Below are 20772 nucleotides of genomic sequence, written 5' to 3' on the forward strand. Positions count from 1 at the left end.
ATAAAATAATGTAATTGTTAGCCAAATATAGCCGTGGTTGCATGATAAGAATGACGGTTTAGAGTACTCACTAACATAGGAGTTGGTGGTGTAGATTAACTGTCTTCCCTATAGTATATAAAAACTAGGAACTACTTGTGCAGATATTCTTCTAGTAGCTTTTGTGTTAAATTAATCCAAACAATAGTTAAATTACTGAGTTATATCTCAAGTTTATTGTAATGATTTTTGCTGAATCTAAGGATTTATTTTCTTGGAAAGTTATTAATGGAATCCTAGTAGCATTATACTATTGTAAGTGTCTTCATAAAATTCTCATACATGTTGTTGTTTGTAGTGTTTGTACCGTCTGTTGTCTGTCTTCATAACTATCTGCTTCTTTCGTTGTTTAGGCTCGAGACGGCCAGTTGCTTAAGGCATTGAACTCGCAATATTAGGGTCACATCCCCGTCACACCAAACATGCTCGCCCTTTCGGCTGTGGGATTTCCATATAGTGGCGGTTAATCCAACTATTGGTTGGCAAGAGAGTAGCCCAAGAGACTGCGGTGGGTGGTGATGACTAGCTGCCTTTCCCCTAGTCTTACACTGCTAAATATTAGGGGCGACTACCGCAGATAGCCCTTAGTTAGCTTTGCGCGAAAATTCAAAAACAAAACAAAACTTTCGTTGTTTAACCTATTTCTGTGTGGATTTATTTTGGAATTTTTGTGTTCCTGTTAACTGTATTCATATTCAGACGTTGTACGTTAGCAACAAAAAGAACCCCCCCACTGAGGTGCTGCTACTTCATTTCAAAATTTCGCGCCAAGCAATTCCAGATGATTCCACGTATAACCTTCTGAGAGGCTAGAGGGAATACAGATTCTCTCAACAATGTCAATCTTAAGAAATAGGTTTTTTTCCAAACATATGTACATAATTTGTAAAAGAACTACAGTAAAATGGACATTCTGTATTTGTAATGTTTTAAATGATATTATATTTTACACTTTAAAATATCTTTCAAGAAATTAATTAGCTCATGGCGTGATTATACTTCCGATTATATTGTTTCTTGTAGTGGGATGTGACGACTAAGTTGCATCACCCATTCGGTTGCAGATCACGAATGCCTAAATTCTTAGTCCGAGCGTGAACAATATTTGACCTCATCTGAACTGTGTATTACTGCAGTTGATAATTTCTGATTGGTTTTAATCTGTGTTTTTAGTTTGTTTCCTAACGAAAAGAGTTAGATATTTTGTTTTGATGTGCCAGTATTGTTATTTGAGAACTGTAAAAGAAAATACATTCTGTGAACAAGCTATATTTAACTGGAGAAATGTTTCTGGAGAACTCACCGATAATGTAGAGTGAGCAAGTTGTGTACATTCACTGTATTTTTGTTTCGATACCTTCTTGTAGCTTTTAATTGGTTAAATCTTCTTGACACGACAAACTCGCTTGAAATAAAAATGTACCTCAGAACAGCTGATGTGGGTATTAACACTTTTACTAATAAAGTAGAGAATAACTTTCGACTTTCCTAGGTTATCTTCAGGTTAAGAAGGTCGAAACTTTGTTCTCTGCTGTAATTTGATAAAAGTGTTAATACCCATACCAGCCTTTCTGAGATACATAATTAGTTAAATGTTCTTGTTTCGTCAGGCTTTTTCTAATGTTTGATTGGCTATATGTTCGTGTTTCGACATCTTACTTCTAGTGTTCTATTGGTTGAACGTTTTTAAGTGCTAAGTAGTACAGTTTTTTGTTTTGTATTTCTATTTTGGGGAACATCGTTTATCCACTTAAATACAAACATTCACCGTATTGTCAGCTGATGTAGTGAAGCTGAACTAAAGAAAGAGGAAAATGTTGTTTTTCTGATTGCTGATCATGTTAACCGTATTATGTGGTATAACCCATCTACCAGTCATATAATTAATGCTGCAGTTGGTCTTCAGTGAGAAGGAGCGAAATTTGAAACATTTTTCAAGCTCTTCTCTAAGTTATTACACTTTTGTGTGAATCGTTTAACTAATGTTTTGCTACAATCGTTTCCGTTTTTTTTTGTTTTATAATATGTTAATCTAATCGGAAATAACTCTCATCTTAATGATTGTGTAAGATCTTATTTATAATAAACATATTGACATAATCTGTAATTTCTTCATCTGTAGATCTAATAGGTATGTTAAAGTTGTCTCTGTATATTTGTGAAATATCGTAATGAGTGTATATGGTTATACATATGTTAATAAATTTATCTCTGCATATGTTCGAATTTATTTTTCAGCATCAAGAAAGCATGTTAAAGTTTATCTTTTTGTATGCCTGTCAGATATCACAATGCTTAAGTTTGTATTTATATATAGTTTGGGACAGTTGATATTAGACAGGTTTCATTGGTTTCAAATGAATTGCAGTTGTTTGGCGCCAATTAGATTTACGAACCAGTTGTCTGTCGTGTGTTATATGTTTAGATTTTTATTCAGTGTGCATAAATTGTGAAACGTTGTATGCTTATCTTCGTTTCTAACATTTGCAACGGTTACCGCAATCTTTTGCAGTACTGTCTATCTTCTAAATCTTTATTTATATTTGCGTGTATCACTGCCTATCTATCATACCTGACGAGGCGTAAGTTCATCTCTTTGTATACATTGGTCAGACCTCACAAGAGGGAAAATGGCAAAGCCTTCCCCGCGCTCCAAGCAAACGTATGCAAAATAATCAAGAAAGATATCTGTCTAGAGACGATGTCAGCAGGGTAAGTATGCGTTCACCAAAACAAAGCTTCCAGTCATATCTTCCATTCAGTGGTCGCATACCTTAAATGGCTGGTGATTGAAAAGGGAGTTTCGTGCTTTTCCATACGAAAATATGATTGTCACGTTGCCTCGCGCAACGCCTGTGGATTTCTGTGTTGGTGAGAAGTGTTTAAACCGGCCTCTTCCTACATGAGACTATTTGCCTGAAGCATCAGGTAAGAGAGGTGTGTTTTGGATGTGACAATCTTACGACGGAGATATTTTCAGTGGAAACTACGTTGCAGAGTTATTGTCAGGATGCATGGTCGTCATATAGAACTTGACGGCGCCTAACAACATTAACGACCTTGTTACCATGACAAACTGTGGTTTCAGAACGACCTTGTTACCATGACTTGTTATGTAAAACATATATTAAACGGGTTTCAATAGGTGAATTTATCTTATTTTTAAACATTTGAATTATCTAGATAACATGCATATAGAAGAATTGTGAAGAGAAGGCGATGATTTATCATTATTTCACACACATCCTGTGAAGACAACGGTTATTACAGTCGTATAACAGACACATCCTGTGAAGACAATGACATCAAAACCCTTCCTTACAAAACTACATACCCTGTTCACTTGCTTGGAAGATATTTTTTGTCACTTCAAATAATAGATATGTAATAACTTTCACTTCAACTTTTGAGTGAAGAACAAACTTAATATAGTGTGAAACTCGTTATCATTAGTAACGCGTGAATCTGAAGCCTTTTCCACCCTTGACACAAATCCTTCAATTTGGAAATGGTTAAAAAATTTTAACATTCGAGAGCTGGATATCCATTTCTATTAGAAAAGCATTAATCTATAGTTAGTGAACTAAGCCTTTTCTACCCAGAAGCTATTTTCATCTGCATCTCGAACAATTTTGTGTGGTTCGTAAACTTCAATATGCAGCTGTATGTTTGCATTTAACCTCGGGGAAAGTACAGAACGTGTAACGTTTCTACAAAAGTACGTCACATTTTATATATGACAATAGACACTTCGGTGATAAAAGTTTATCACCATAAGGTAACATTTTTATAAAGTTTTATGAACGTACAATATAACAGAGAATGTATATGATTTGGCTAACATTTTCATGATGCGCAAAATTCGACTTTTGCAGATTAAAAAAACAAAGCTTCGAAAGGGGAAGTTACAATATGACGCCTATTTTAACCTGTGGTTAATGTAGCTTAAAGAGTTTCTTAAAAAACTGTTTCTACCTTTAAGAAAAATACTTAAACAGTTTTTAAATAGCACTGTTTAGTCAGACAAGAGTAGTCCAAGTTGACGGTTGGTACTGTTGATTAGATGCTTTCCCTCTGCTATAGATATTTGGTGTCAGCGTATCAAAAGCTAAGTTACAGCATTGTCCTTCGATGTAATTAGCTGAAGAGGCGTGTATTGTAACATATACGCACTCACATTGGTGTGAATTTTAATGCATCCATAAACCTCCATCTGAAATTCATGAATAGGTTAGTACTGGAGGGACATATCAGTGTAAGTAAGTCCGGCGGTCAGTCATGGCTCACCAAAGAACTTTCTTCCATATTCAGTTACCACGTATCTGTCTGCAGGACTGTTTTATACCCAGCCAGAGAAACCCAACTGATTTGAAGTCGCAGTAGGAGGAGAGAAGGCTGGTGAATGTAATAAGCAGGATAGACAGAAAATGTATTTAACTCATAGAAGTGTAAAGGGGAGGTTCTTACCTCGATAGAAGGTAGACCCAGACAACAGCAGTTCTTTGAAACCCACACCCCATCATTAGGTCGACCTTCGCCTCGGGGAGTGGACGAAGGGACGAGTAGACATTATACGCTCCATTTGATGTATGCCTTGGAACTAATTGTGCTCGTTTTGTACATTCATATTTTATCGCGAGGTGGCGTTTGTGTACCGCTTGCCCATTTACAACTCGAATACATAGTGCTTCCCCCCCCCCTATTCGCTTTCAAACGCCGGTGTATACAAACATACAGTTTGTATTTTCAGTATTTTCATTTAAGAAAAGCTTTGTGTTAATCGTGAGAGTACTGATTTGTTTATGTAACGTACACTAGGGACGGTGTGCGTGTGCTTTACGCCTTTGAGTAATGTTACACTTTTATCTCCATGTAAGGAACGGACGTAAGACATTGTTTTACACATAAAGTACGAATGAGACCTCAGCAGTAATTGGTGGGCTTAACTTCAGTAATGGTGGTTTTTTCTAAAATATTTACATTTTTGTAACTTGTCCTGATGGTTATGGCACTGGACTTTATAATCTGATAATCGCAGGTTCGAATCCCCATCACTGAATATGCTCGCCCTTTCAATCGTGGGGGCGTTGTAGTTGTTCAACCAACCGTACTGTTTGTTGGTAAAAGAGCAGCCCAACGGTTGGCGGTGGATGGTGTTGAGTGGCTAAGTCTGCTCCCCTCTCATGTGGCACAGCGACATGTCTGCTGACTTACAATGCTAGAAACTGGGTTTTATTATCCGTCGTAAGCAGAGTACAGAATATCTCATTGTGTAGCTTTGTGCTTGATTACGAAAAACAAACCTTCCAGCTTATCAGTGCTAATTAAGGCCGGCTAGCGTGAATAACCCTCATGTAACTTTACGCGAAATTCAAAACAAACAAACTAACACTCGTATGCTACTAGCGCTCCTGTAATCAACAAATTTTGGTGCCTAAGTAAATTTTAAAAGATATATTTAAAATTTTGAATAACTTCGAAAATTCAGTAACGTTTCTAAGCCATAAACATAAAAAATTGTTTACCCTAAAAATACGTTTAGTGTAAAGTGTAGGTAATAGCAACGTACATTATCGATACAAATGAAGGTGAAGCGATTTATTCTGAAAATAAAGGTTGCTCTAGTGTGTATATGAACAATACAGATGATAAAGGTGACCCCAGTTTGCGTAACTACAACATAAAAAGTACGGGTAGTCCTAGTTTGTATAACTGTAATACAGAAAATAAAGGTGGTCCTAGTCTATGTAATTACGGTACAGAAAATAACGGTGGCCCTAGTTTGTGTAACTACAGTACAGAAAATAAAGATGGCTGTAGTCGGTGTAACTACAACATAAAAAAATAAAGATGGCTGTAGTCTGTGTAACTACAACATAAAATATAGAGATGGCTGTAGTCTGTGTGACAACAGTAGAGAAAATAAAGGTGGTCCTCTTTCCATCGCAATAACATACAAGATTTAGCCGTTCGTCTTTCCCAGTACGATCCCTTTCCTTAAGTAGTGATATAACATAAAATCGTCGTGTTTTTTAGTATGTTAGGCCTTCACAGTTTAATATTCTTTAATAATAATGGAAAATATTAAATTGCGGGCTTTCTCAGGCAATTAGTTTTCGATCCATGAGAAAAATCTAGCTTTTTTTATTTTACTATTATTATGGCCAGGTAGTTAAGGCGTTTGAATTCCACACCAAATGTGCTCACCCTTTCAGCCGTTAGAGCGTTATAATTGACAGTCAATCCCACTATTCGTTGGTAAAAGAATAGTTCAATAGTTGGCGGTGGGTGGTGATGACTTTCCGCTAATTACAGACGGCTAGCGTAGATAGTCCTCGTTTTGTTATGCACGAAATTCACATACAAACAGAGGATATTTTGAGTGAAATATACATCTGTTTTTACTGCACGTAATTTATGGTACTTAAAAATGAAAGTTTTAATGGAAGAGCTAGTGAAAGATGGGTTTACTAAACGACGCAACTATTGAACTATATGACGTGATAGTCCGTTTTTGCCACTGTATGGCGCTACAGCTACTCTCTGCTAATTTGTTTGTTGTGAACGCTCATTGTGTGCAAAATGTTACTTTCATGGATTTAACTTAGCATTTCTTCAGACAGAATAAAACCGAAATCCTAGTATAATTCTAAAATATTAGTATAAAACGAAAATTGTTCTATTCTTTAGTTAAGATAATTAAATACCAAGTATTTGATCGTTTGGGCAAATGAAATAAATCGAATGAATCTCATAAACAAACTGTTCATAGTAATTGTTCCTGAATCTCTTGTGTTCGTGTTGTTTAGTGTTTTATAACTACTAACATTGTGGAAAATTGATAGAGTAGGTTTGTTTGCTTGTTGAAGTTTACTCAAAGCTACTGGAGGGCTGTTTGTGTTTGATGTTCTTAATTTAGAATACTTAAAGCTTAGTTATTTAGTCAACACCACCTTCTGTCACCTCCTGAGCTATTCTAAAAGTGCTGTTGACCATTGCATTATAATTCTGTGTTTAATAGTTAATTTTTGGCTTCAGTGTAAAGGGAACTTTTCTTTCTATTATGGTTTACAACCTATCCTCCACAAACATAAATTGCTTTCAGTTTCTCTAAGTGAAGTGAAATGCGATATGGAATAAGTAAGAACTTAAAGCGTGCTTTGAATAAATGAGTGGATGAAGTGTGCTTTCGAACAAGTAAACAGGTGAAATGTGGTTCAGGGTTAACATGCTCGAGAATTGTGGTTTGAGTTAGTAAAGAGGTGAAATGAGCAACACAGAATCGAAGGAATCGAAACTGACAGTGGAGTGTTTAAGAGGGAAGTTAAGTCTTTTTTTCACTGTAATACCGAGAGGTGTCTTAAATCAATATACGGACGTTTGCAATATTTTTATACGACTAGTAATAGAGAACAGCACCACCTTCGTAAGTTAAACCAAACTTTTCTGTGTTCTTGATTTCAGTAGATTATAACAATATATAGTGTGTTTTAGTTGGATGACTCCCCATCACTATCTCTGAGATATAAAATTACGTCTAATGGTGGATTTATGAAAGTAAATAGACATTTTTTTTTCACTCGTAGTCTTGTCTGTACTAACCTCCAGTAATGGGTGTTTGTCCACGCTTTGTGTAGATGCATGTAGCCATTTCGTAAGGCGTTTAAATGTGATTACCGTCCGGTTCGAGATGCTCATATCCAAAGCTTTTCTAACACTGCCTAGGCGTGCTGTTCACCGTTATCTCGGGGCATCAGTTTCCGTGCTCATACGGGTTCTTCCGGGAAAGTAAGTAGTGGTCCGGTGAGTCTAATCTTTTCTCACGTAAGGCATCTATTTCTAGTCACGAGGAAAGGTGGGTATTCAAGACTACGAGGAACGAAACGTGTGCATGCCCGTAAAAGCACGAGGTCAGAGCCGTCTCTCATGGTGCGAAGGGCACCTCACGTGAGGGCGGGGTAGGGAGGGCGTGAGGTGGCGGAGATGAAACACCAAATATAGATAAACATCAGAGAGCGAATGATTAATGAATCGTGTTACCCCATGATTGATAAGCACCAAGTGCTTATTTGTCTATACCTTTCTAAAGTAACTGCTTGCTGCATCGCGATTAGCGCTGCGTGATTTTTATGTCTTTCGTATAGATCTATATATGCCCACGCTTACTTTAATTTAGCACGGCTCTCAGCACGGAATTTAGTACCGTACAAGCCAAGTCGTGCTCAGCGTAGAGAGAGACAACTTAAGAAAATGACAGATTTTCTTTTCTTTTCTCAGGTTTTCCGTGTTTTAAGAAAAGTAATGAGATCCATCACAGGAAAGTTTATACAGTCGGAATAAGATTTTCCTGTTTTCAGCCCGTTTATCTCTCTGCTCTTATCACACTAGGTGGTTGGTGTATTTACTATCTGTGTTAGTAAGCCTTAAAGAGATCGGCTGCTTTGGATAAGGGATGGTATAAAATTCTATGAATTAAACCAACGATGGAAAAAAAAACAAAACCAGGTGTATTTAATATGACAGTTATATGAAAACAAAGTAATGAAATTGGTTGTTAGTGTGATGGTGTGAAAGGCTTTTTTTTAAACTTAACAAAAGTGATAAATATCAATGGGGCTATGTATGTTTTTTTTAAATTACGTCACTTTCAATTAGTCCCCCTCCCCAGTGGCTTATCGTAAAGTCTTAGGAGCTTATAACGCTAAAAACTGGGTTTTGATACCCGTGGTAGGTATAACACAGATAACTAGCTTATTTTGCAACTTCGCGCTTAACAATAAACTGCTGACCGTTAGGGCGCTCAACTCGGAATCTGAGTGTCATGGATTCGAATCCCCGTTCCACCAAACATGCTTGCCATCTCGGCCGTGGAGGTTTCATAATGTGTCGGTTAATTCCACTATTCGTTGTAGAAGAGTAGCTCAAGAGTTTGCGGTGAGTGGTGATGACTAGCTGCCTTCTCTCTAGCCTTTCTTTGCTAAATTAGGAACGGTTGGCGCAGATAGCCCTCGTGTAGCTTTGCGCGAAATTCAAAACAAATAAGCAATCATACTAATCTAATACAGTATTTGTATCCGAAGGATGTCAAAATTCTGATGTGTTAAATTGGGCTAATTAAGACGGATGTGATAAAAAAAAAGTTTAATTTCTTCCTTTATGTTAAGCTCAAAAAGTTTGATATTTTGGTGAGATCATACAATTAGATTTTAATATTTATTTGGTTTTCAGCAAACAATGCATAATAATTCCATGAGGCGCTAATACTACTTTTAAGTTGAATAAAGGGTATAAAGTGTTTATAAGGAATTTTTTTTTTGGAATCTTGGTCCTTCAATTTGTGGTTAGTGTCTATTATGCCACATGAGCGTCGTACTTGTTGAAGTTGTCCATGTACCTCAAGTGTATAAATGACATGCTGTAGATTTTCTATTAAACATCGAGAGGAAATAATAGATACAGTTTGGAGAAATGTTACTTAAAGGAAAATTAAAGTTAGGAGATAAACGTATGATCAATAAAAATGTGAAAGATTGTATGTAGTTTGAAAAAAGAGAGGGGGAACATAAGAAAGGAAAACGAAATAGTTTATTCAAAGCTGGTGTTACAATTTGTGTATTTTCGTGTTGCGTATTGGTTATAATCATGTTCTTTCCTTTGGTAGCTAAATGCCAATCAGAATGAGTTGGGTGCCACCAGTGATGACAACTTCCGGCTCAGAAAGGAAGTAAATGGTTCTCATCCTGTCACGCCTATCCTGCTGAGTGACGTAAGTATTGTAGCAATAGCGTGTTTTATATGGCCCTTTTAAAAGTAGTGCATCTTTTCTATTCAACAAGTCACTTCGGAAAAAATAATGTAATAATAATATCGATAAAACGTATTTGAATGTGGCTTGGGTAACACGGTCAGTAATGTCGTTAATAAAGAAAGAATAATGATATCGTTTGTGTTTCATTTTATTGTAATGTGCATGCGGGTTGTTTAAACGTTCAAGTATTTGTCAAAACTAATAAGATAGATCTATAAATTCGAATTAGCTATGTAATTAACGTTAATTCTTCGGTAGATTGCCCATGTTGATAAGCTACATAGTTTTTACCATTTTATTTTTAAAGCAAAGATGGATAGAGTTACTGCTTTCTAAAATGTGTTTTTACATTGAGTTTTTTCTTAGTGTCAGCTCATGGTTCAGGGCCAATAAAGAAATGTTTTTAAACAAGTATAATCAGTCTTTTTAAGTATTGGCTCAATTGAAATTTAGCACAAGTTTATTTATAATTTTATCTTAATAAAATGTTTCTCATAATGATGCAAGGTATGTTTACTAGAAGTATTGTCAATTTAAAAGACAAGTTCCATAAAAATAAACAGCATTAAAGAAATCATAAAACGTGTTTATTAGAGGTTTAGAAATCGTGATTAACTCAACATTTCCTACCAATATGATACACTCAGTGGGTCAAAGACTTTCAACAAAAAACAGGGCTCGATTACCTTAGCTAGACGAAGCGCTGGCAACCCATTGTGTATCTTTACGCTAAAACTACAACTCTATTAATATGAAAAGTAATATTAACAAAACGTTTTCTTCTAATATGATTCCTCGATAGGGTGGAGGGCAAGGAACTGTAGATTTACAGGCTTGCAAAACTTACATTCGAAACTCGGTTCCACACAGTGGACAAAACGTAGTTGGGTCTATTCTACACTTTTTCTCTTAAATGCGCATACCTACTAATGTGTTGTTTGGCTTGGCACGCAAATTAATAAACAAAACTACTAGTATTGTAATAATGATTAATAACACATAAGTTTAATGCTATATATTTTATTAAACTATCCACGTTACACCTGAAATAAAACCAAGAGTAAACTTGGTATTGTTTTCTAAGAAGTAGGTTGACGTAATTGGAATCCAAGGCTTTTCCAAAGGTTATCTATTTCGTTTTCTCTGAAAGAACACAGATCCTACTTATGTAGTCGATACATGTAGGGCTCCATAACCTGACCTAGTTTATGTTACGTGAGAAAAGTATCCAAACTGTATTAACAGCTGCAGAGTAAATATACTGTGTTTGTATGAAGAAGGGTTTCAGTGATAACTGTGTTTGAAACAGACACCAGCTGTAGTTTATCTTCACGGTTTAAACCTGCTTTCGTCATCCCAAACTGAAAACGGCAGATGCAAGTATTGACATTGACGAGATGGTAGCACTTGTCAGTAGCCCATAACTACCAGTATTAAGACTGGCCACAGGGATAACGCTTGTCAGTAGTCCATAACTACCAGTATTAAGACTGGCCACAGGGATAACGCTTGTCAGTAGTCCATAACTACCAGTACTGACATTGAACAGAGGGATAAGACTTGTCGGTAGTTCATAACTACCAGTAATTACGTTGACCAGAGGGTTAACACTGGTCAGTAGTTCATAACTACCAGTATTGACATTGACTAGAGGGATAATACTTGTCAGTAGTTGATCATAGAAAATATTTCTCTCGATCTACTATATTGCACAAATTTGATTGGCTAATGATTGTAAGAAGTAAGATATTATTTGAGTGTTTAAATTGTTTTATTTTATTAGATATTTACTGATTTAAATAAATTGATCTCAAATTGACAAAATTGCAATAATTTGATTAATTAATCACTGAAATAAATTATTTCGAATCAACTGACTACATCAATATATAGTTGATAAAAAACCGAAAGAAAGATGCTATTTTTTAGATCGACTGAATTGCAACGATTCGATTGGCTAGTGGTTAAGGTGCTCTACTCCCAATCTACGGGTCGTGTGTTCGAATCACCTTTCACACCAAACATGCTCGCCATTTCAGGCGTGGGTGCATTATAATGTACGGTCAGTCCCACTGTTTGTTGGCAAAAAGAGTAGACTAAGAGTTGGCGGTTGTTGTTGATGGCTATCTGCCTTCCCTGTAATCTTTCATTGCTAAATTATGGAAACTAGCGCAGATAGTTCTTATATGGCTTTGCGCAAAATTTGAAACAAACTAAACGTGACTGGTTAACTTTTTGAAATCACTTGTTTTCAGTTTGATCAAATTGCGTGTATTCTGATTAGATAATCGCCGAAACAAATAAATTACTCCTGATTAGACTTGTTTGACCTCTTAGAACAGTAGAACATAAACATTGTATTAAGAACGTAATAATTTCGTGGTGTGGCTTCCACCTTTTAGGTTTTCTTGCTTGTAACTTATTTTCTGACGCGTGGGGCTACTTTAAGCACCTTTTCTTCCTTTAAAAATCCTTCAAAGAAAAGCATATAAGATTCACAGAATACAACTCGACCAGTAAGAAGATCGACTGTTTAGTTTCATTAAACTTTATTACTTAATGTGTGTTGTTGTTGTTTTTTAATTTCGCACAAAGCTACACAGGGCTGTCTGCGCTAGACGTTCCTAATTTAGCAGTGTAAGACTAGAGGGAAGGCAGCTAATTATCACTACCTATCGCCAACTCTAGGGCTGCTCTTTTCCCAATGAATGGTGGGATTGACCGTAACATTACAACGTCCTCACGGCTGAAAGGGCGAGCATGTTTGGTGCGACGGGGATTCTAACCGGCGACCCTCGGAATTCGAGTCGAACGCCTTAACCTCCCTGGCCAAGCCGGGTCCCTTAATGTGTTTTTCTTTTTTACAGCAAAGTCACATCGAGCTATATGCTGTGTCCACCAAAGGAACTCGAACCCTTGATTGTAGCGTTGTAAATCCGTAGACTTACCGCTATCTCAACGGAGGACTTATTACTTAATAATTAGCATAATTGAGGAATTATCAAGTAATCTTAAGTAAATTTTAAACAAAGAGAAACGTTCGTTGTAGGTTTAATAAATAGATAAATTTATTAATTTATCGATACTAATTTCAGTATCGTTGTTTCTTGTAGTCTTTGAAACAAAATCGAGCTGTAAATGACGGCACTTTAAGTCTTCACCCTGAAAATCACCCAACTAAGAGCTAAGTTTTCTAGGACAATACATGTCAGTGTTTGCCACCTGGGGCGCTCTCACGTTGGATTCAGTTGCATTTGTCAAGATTTTGACCGGGAAACAACAGTAGAATTTGGTCATATGGGAAGCTCTTAGTCTTTCTATGTGACGTAGTTGGCTTAAAACGGGTAAAACTGTATAATAAATATGTATATTCATATATGCATGTGCCCGGTCACACTCGTGTATGTGGATATGCTTGTATGCGTATATATATATAGGAACGTATAATAAAACTGTCTAATTTTTTTATCATGTTGCTTCAAGCATTTATAAACATTGTTATACATGTTATTTGTCACGCGACCTTCGATTTAGAACGTTTTCGTTTACTGTTCAGCTAGAACTACCTGAATAAGTTCTAAACTTTGAATCTACCACGATATATTATACTTGTCTTTGGTGGTTTAACATACATGTATTTTATTTTTCTTACACAGTTTAAAAAACTTTATCTTTTACCTTATTTTCTAAAACTCAGGCTGTTATTAAATGCAAACCATAAAATATTAAGCAGAAGATTTGTTGTTGACGTTCATCGCAAAAAAGTATTTGGTATTTTCTAGAAACATAAATCTCAAACTTAACCCAAGTATCTGAGGAAGGGGCTTGTCACAGTAGCGTGAAGTTTTCGGAAACGTAGAGTTGAAATCAGAGTGAGGACTATGAGGTACTGAATTAATACTGATAGCAAATCGCCGATATGAAACAAACTTTGTAGTGTTTAATTTTATTCAAACAGTTTGGGCTTATATACTTGCGGTTTTTTTTTAAATACAAGTTGGACATGCTGGAGCAGTTGTATTGTTTGACGTTCTGGGAACACTTTTATTAGTGTAGTTATTGTGGATTCTAATTTTCCTCTAATAAAAATATCAGATTTATTTTTACACATGTGCGACCAGAAACTGATAAAGAAAGAAGTTAGTGGTAGAATATGGTCGAAATATAGTTGCAGGTAATTATTGTTGAAACAGACAGCCTGCTTGGTTATCTGGTCGTTCACATCAATGAGTTCAAACGTGTCGATTTAAACGACTATCTTAAATTTTGTATTACTTGTGGGCGGAGCATTTATAGTGGAAAGTGTCTTGGGACTGTTAATCTGAGGGTCTGTGGTTCATAACCTGTTATTGTTCCGAAATTCGGAAACGTGGGTGCATTTTGATATTGTTGATCAAATCCCACAGTTCGATTTGAGTAACCATAGAGCTGCGCAGTAGATGTTCTATATTTGCCTTTCTTCTGGTCAGTCAGTTCAAAATATTGAGACGGCTTTACGTAGCTCTTTGTACTTCGCGCAGTAGTCCGAAAATAAACAAACAGACACAAATGTATCACCGTGAAACGGATTAAAATTAAAACAAGTAAAATATTATGTTCATTAGGTATAATTTCATCTTTAGAATGGTGAGTGAGTACCATGTATTTGATGTACAATAAAATGTACATTTATTTTAGTGTACGTTACATACCCTATAAATATCTTAAAATATTTTGACAAAGTATCTTACAATATAAATTGGCGTTTATTGTTTTCTTTTTCAAGTTCACTAGTTTTAGAATTATATAATTAGCCACGCGATATTGATGTTTTTGTTTAATTATTGTTTGAACTAAAGACAAGGTATGAGTTAAAACGAATCACGGTAAAGTTGCGTGTTTGCTATATCTAATTACATGGAGATATTTATTATGATTCACTAAATTTATCCCTTTTAAGCTACCGTACAGCTACAGATATGATGTTATTGGGTACCTGATTTTATATTCATATTGAAATAGATGAATAATTACTTGATTAAATGCAAAATAAAAAAATAATTAAGTGGTTAGACTTATCTGATGCATCAGCGCCCCCCGCGGAAAACATTACGTTTGGTACCCTATTTTAAAGTGAAGCCCACACTCCATTAGTTTAGCCTTTTCTGATGTCATTATTTATTCATTTCCTTCATACGTTTGTAAAATTATTCCCTTGTTTTTGACATCGCAGTTTTCATGGATGTAGCAAAACTGGTTTACCCTTCGTAAGAGAACACTCCTACACGTGTTGAACAGTAGCCAGTGCTGAAAAAAACAACAAAAAACGTCATCTTGAACACGATAATTTTACTGCACCATGTAGCTTACTTAAACTTGTATAGGGGATCGTGCTAATCTCTCAGAGATCCGCCCGTAGTCACTTAACACTTGAAGTGACCTCCTGGCATTAAAGAGTACTCGTAGATGAGACCTTATCAGATACCATTAGTTTCCCGGTTTCTGTGGTTATTCTTCAGATGCAACTCAAAAATTTCGAAAATCGTTAAATCTGAATCGGTTTCAATGCTTGAGATGTAATCAGTTATTAGCTTGATGCATCCGCTATATAGTTAAATACAGACAAGTTGATGATAAAACTAATCAAACATGAACAATAATAGTTTTAACTGGTGATAAGACTAATCAAACATGAACAATAATAGTTTTAGCTGATGATAAAACTAATCATCAAACATGAACAATAATAGTTTTAGCTGATGATAAAACTAATCATCAAACATGAACAATAATAATTGTGGCTGATAAGACCAATCAAGAATGAACAATGATTAAAGACTCGTTAAATAGTAACACATTTTCACAGAACCAATTTTAATTTGTCAAGCTAGTATATTAATTTGAAAACTTGGTGGGATTCGAAATTGTGACTGCTATGTTTCCGATTCATTTGTGCTAATGTTTTATAATGTTTTAGGAGAGAAAATGGTTCCTTTTACTATTTTTGTAGCAGAGTGTCTGTAAAAGTGGGCCTGCTTGACATGTGATTCTGTTGAACACGCCCCATAATTTCACTGTTAAAGTAAATCTCTTGTGGAGGGCTTTCTTTCCGCCCTCCTATAAATAGTTCAAGGTAGGAACAGCTATACTTCAGTCCTAGGGTTCTTTTATTTGCCCGTTTAGACTTCTAGTTCTTATAAAATGATTTTACTTATGTTACTGTATGTATTTCATTCTGGACTTTTGGAAATAATACAAGGATAAGTGCCCAGTTTTTTCTTTTCGTCATTGACGGTACTCTATAAAATGAACTGGTCAAGGATTATTTTTCTGCAGAGCAATTTCCATTGTAGGAGGCTTTCGCACAACAGTTGTTCCTTTTTGTTTTCATGGTTTCCAAAGTCCATCAACCGTGTACATACAACAGCTTCTGAGGACCCGTTTGAACACTCCAAATGCGCAAGTCCTTGAAAGGTATATCATGAATTTACGCTTGCACTCGTATTTTGAGAAGAACTGGGACGTTGACTTGGACATGACTTAATATTTTGGCTTGATGGAGCCATGTCCTATTGGCATCAAGTTTATACACAAGATTGTATTTATTCATGATATAGTAGCGTGAGCATGTCAGTTTAATAGTATGAAAGTTAATGTTTTTCTTTTGACTGACTTTCTGGATGAGGAATCTACCATAAGACCAGTAGTAACTTGCAACCACTAAATACCTCTTGGTAAACCCTTCCCGAACATGCTCTGTACCATTTTTGGAATATTTATTATTACATTGATGAGAGTAAATTGTTCGTTCTTTGTTTCACACAATAAATTAGATGCATTATTCATCCAGTATGACGACTTGCTTCCTTTTGACAAGTCAGATTTTTGTACAGTTTTCCAAAGTTGATTTTCCATCTATCTTTGTGGTTTAAGGAAAGTTTATAAACGTGTTTTGTTTGTTCTTTATTTGTAGATTTAAATCCGTGTAAATTATATATTTTTTTAAAGTTCCAATGCTTACCTTCTCTTTTTTTCTTTTTTTTTGCTACCATTGGTGTGCGATTCGTAGCTAGTCTTGGAGTAGCCTGTTTATACCCTTTCTCTTGTTTTGCCGATACGGTTCAACAGTACAGGTATCTCTTTCTTTCGAAGTGCTAAAACTACGCGCCGTACGTGCTTTTTTATATGTTTTTGTTAGTGTTTGTCTGAATTTTGTTTTATAGATATAAACGTACACTAAACTGGTAAAAGAATAAGAACCAATTCGATAACCATATCGTTTTTTGGAGTTTTTTTTGGTTTTTTTTGCGAGGAACAATTTATGAAACATATTGAAAATTTTATATATAAGGAACTGAGTTTAGGACATAGCTGATCTTTTATTTCAAAGGAACTGATTTCAAGACAGCTGATTTTTACTAATAAAACAAGGCGTAATTTTTTTTTTAATCTTATAGTCAGTTGAACTTCGCAAAATGTTTTTGTTTCGGAAGAAAAGGATATAATCTCTCTTCTAATTTTCAACGTTCTGATTCCCAGTTTTTAAAAAAAGTGTATGTGTGTGTGTCTTTCTTATAGCAAAGCTAAGAAAATAAAAATAAAAACGCTGCTAACGTAATGGGTAAGATGTTAAGTGAAGAATACGCAAAAGTGAACGGATGAAGGAAAGAGGCTTGAACTAGTTATATTGTGCAGACAAAGAGGTATCTTTGTGTTTAGGAACATTAACTAACGTTATCGTATCAAACTATAGTTATTTGTTTATTTAATTGGCTGGTTGGTGTTTTGTATATTGTGTGGATATAACAATTCTTTGTGTGTTTTTTTCTCTAGGTAATCGCAAACAAATTATAAAAATGTGTTAGTAAGTGTAAGATTTTTTTTTTTTCAGGTCAGCAACCATTCGAGCTCAGGAAGTGGATATTTGGTAAATATTATTGATACTTTTATATGTTCCTAGGTGTTAGGACTATTAATGGAATATGGCAAGTTTCGTTATGTGTTAGGACTATTAATGGAATAGAGCAAATTTCGTTATAAGATAAATGCAATGACTTGTGATGTCCACAAACATTAAGTTATTATCTGTTTGGAAATATTATTATTATTTTCCATAGCCTTCTCACAAGCTCTATTGCACTTCCAAATTCAGTAACCGCGCCATTAAACAGAGAATTTTTACCTAAGAATTATCAGTGGGGATAAATAAGTCACTTTCGAATATTTTAACATTTTTCTAATTTGTTTACGTCTCATGTTGCTCGTTGATCCATGGAGTTTATTACAAGATCCCAAATAACATATACGTCACAGATGTAAACGGAAATAGCACCAATTAATCCCACTTAATCCCTGTATGGTTTGTGTTTCCTATATATTTACGTAAGAAGTGGTTCATTTTATTCACTATTTTCGATCGTTTCTTTACACCGAATATTGTGGCATGCAGAAATTTAAATCTATTCGAAATGTTGCAATGTAATGAACGGTATGTAAACAAGTCGCCAGTTTAGAAGTTAACTGACGACATAATTATATTTTATATATATATATATATATAAAGGTCTACAGTAAAATTTAACAGTACTTCTTTGAATACAGAATTTCTAGAATAATGCAAAAGAATTCTAATCGCAGACACTGAAATCTGGAAGTCCACTTGTTTCAGGCCTAACGTAAGTTAAGCCTTCAATAAGTACTGTCTATATATGATAAAGTAGATAAATTTACGCTTTAACGTGTGTGCATTTTTGGTTTAGTTCAGTTAATGCTATACTTTAACGTACTTAATACCATCAGAAAATAAACTCATAATATTATTCTACGATGTAAAATTAGACCTTTTTAAAGAAAACTGAACAAGCTCTGAATACGTTATTGTACAAACTTTCTTCTAAAGTATATTTACATTTGTTGAAATGTGGACGGGCATGCATCTGTATCTCATCAAACATATTCGCTCTTTCAGGCGTTATAAGGTGATGGTCAACCCCAATATTTGTTGATAAAGAATAGCCCAAGAGTTGTCGATGAGTGGTAATAACTAGCTGCCTTCCCTTTGGTCTTTCACGACTAAATTAGGGATGGTTGGTGCAGATATGCTTTGTGTAGCTTTGTGCGAAATTCAAATGAAGTACACGTGAATCTAAACAGTTGTTTTTGGACATGCTTCTAATACCATTAACTGTCACTTCGCTTCCGAGCTGAAGCCGGACTATCATTTTGTAACTATAAAGAGTCCTATCGTATACTTGTTCATGTTTAAGTTAGATTATCGAATATTAATGCATGTTTTGGTTAGTTTATCATATACTAGGGCATGTTTAGGTTAGCTTATCGTTAATTCATGTTTACTTTTATCATGTGTTAGTGCATGTTTAGGTTAACTTATATTAGTTCATGCTTAAGTTAGCTTATCGTGTATTATTTCATGTTTAGGTTAGCTTATATTAATTCATGCTTAAGTTAGCTTATCGTGTATTATTTCATGTTTAGGTTAACTTATATTAGTTCATGCTTAAGTTAGCTTATCGTGTATTATTTCATGTTTAGGTTAGCTTATATTAATTCATGCTTAAGTTAGCTTATCGTGTATTATTTCATGTTTAGGTTAACTTATATTAGTTCATGCTTAAGTTAGCTTATCGTGTATTATTTCATGTTTAGGTTAGCTTATATTAATTCATGCTTAAGTTAGCTTATCGTGTATTATTTCAAGTTTGGGTTAGCTTATCGTATGTTAGTGTATGTTAAGGTTAACTTATAATTAAAACGAGTTTTATGCATTTCATCGTTACGAAATAACTCACTTTTATAGTTCTAGCAATGCAATACTTACTGATGACTGTAATTTGTATGTTTATATGTGTAGAAAATGTAACCACGGCCTGTTTGAACAAAGTGCATGCGTAGTAAATAAGGACATAGTTTCAATTGGGGGGAAATGTTTTGTTTATTTGTTTTTGAATTTCGCACAAAGCTACACGAGGGCTATCTGTGCTAGCCGTCCCTAATTTTGCAGTGTAAGACTAGAAGGAAGGCAGCTAGTCATCACCACCCACCGCCAACTCTTGGGCTACTCTTTTACCAACGAATAGTGGGACTGACCGTCACATTATAACGCCCCCACGGCTGAAAGGACGAGCATGTTTGGCGCGACGGGGATGCGAACCCGCGACCCTCGGATTACGAATCGCACGCCTTAACGCGCTTGGCCATGCCGGCCCCGGGGGGGAAATGTTTCCTGCACTTTATGAGAAGCGAAAACAGCAACAGAATGGGACGGTTTCCATCCTTCTGAACAGTTTTTGAACTCTGGTAACAACGTAGCCCACGTCACACCGAACAAGCTCGCCCTTTCAGTCGTGGGAGCGTTATAATCTGACATTTAATCCAATTATTCGTTGGTAAAAGAGTAGCCCCATAGTAGGCGGTGGGTGGTAATGACTAGCTGTCTTCCTTCTAGTCCAACACTGCTGAATTAGGGACGGCTAGAGGAGATAGCCCTTGTGTAACTTTGCGCGAAATTCAAAACAAAACAAACAAACTTGGCCTTATAAAGATCTTTCAACATGTTGCAAAGTAATCTCATTAAAGAAGAAATACTCGGTTGAAAACTACGTACCCTCTCTAAGAAGAGCAAATTTGTATTTGTCGATGCCTTTGGGAAAGTAATCTGAACTTGCATTTTTTATTTAATATTTAGTCTATTTTTCTTGAACCAAAAACATCACCACAAACCTCTGTCAGTGAAATTCTAGGTGGGAGAATAGTACATCGTTAGCGAAACAAAAATAAAACGTTTTCAAATATATTTTCGAGTCATATGTAGGTCGACACATACTATGCCCTGCAAACAGCAAACTGAAAAGATAATGCTTTTGTTGAAGTGTGTAAGAGTGTGACGCCAAACTTTGTTGGCGCTTAGCAATGAAATGTTTAAAGTA

General features: G+C 35.4%; 1 protein-coding gene across 1 annotated transcript in view; it reads left to right on the forward strand.

The window, feature by feature from the left end:
• LOC143255519 (uncharacterized) overlaps window positions 1-20772 on the forward strand; it is a 135459-nt gene that overhangs the window by 98899 nt on the left and 15788 nt on the right. Inside the window, exons 3-4 of the mRNA XM_076511308.1 lie at window positions 9701-9805; window positions 17718-17753. Coding sequence (XP_076367423.1) covers window positions 9701-9805; window positions 17718-17753 — 141 coding nt within the window. The remainder of the gene's footprint in view (window positions 1-9700; window positions 9806-17717; window positions 17754-20772) is intronic.

The sequence above is a fragment of the Tachypleus tridentatus genome, chromosome 7, assembly GCF_004210375.1.
Source record: "Tachypleus tridentatus isolate NWPU-2018 chromosome 7, ASM421037v1, whole genome shotgun sequence".
Lineage (NCBI taxonomy): Eukaryota > Metazoa > Arthropoda > Merostomata > Xiphosura > Limulidae > Tachypleus > Tachypleus tridentatus.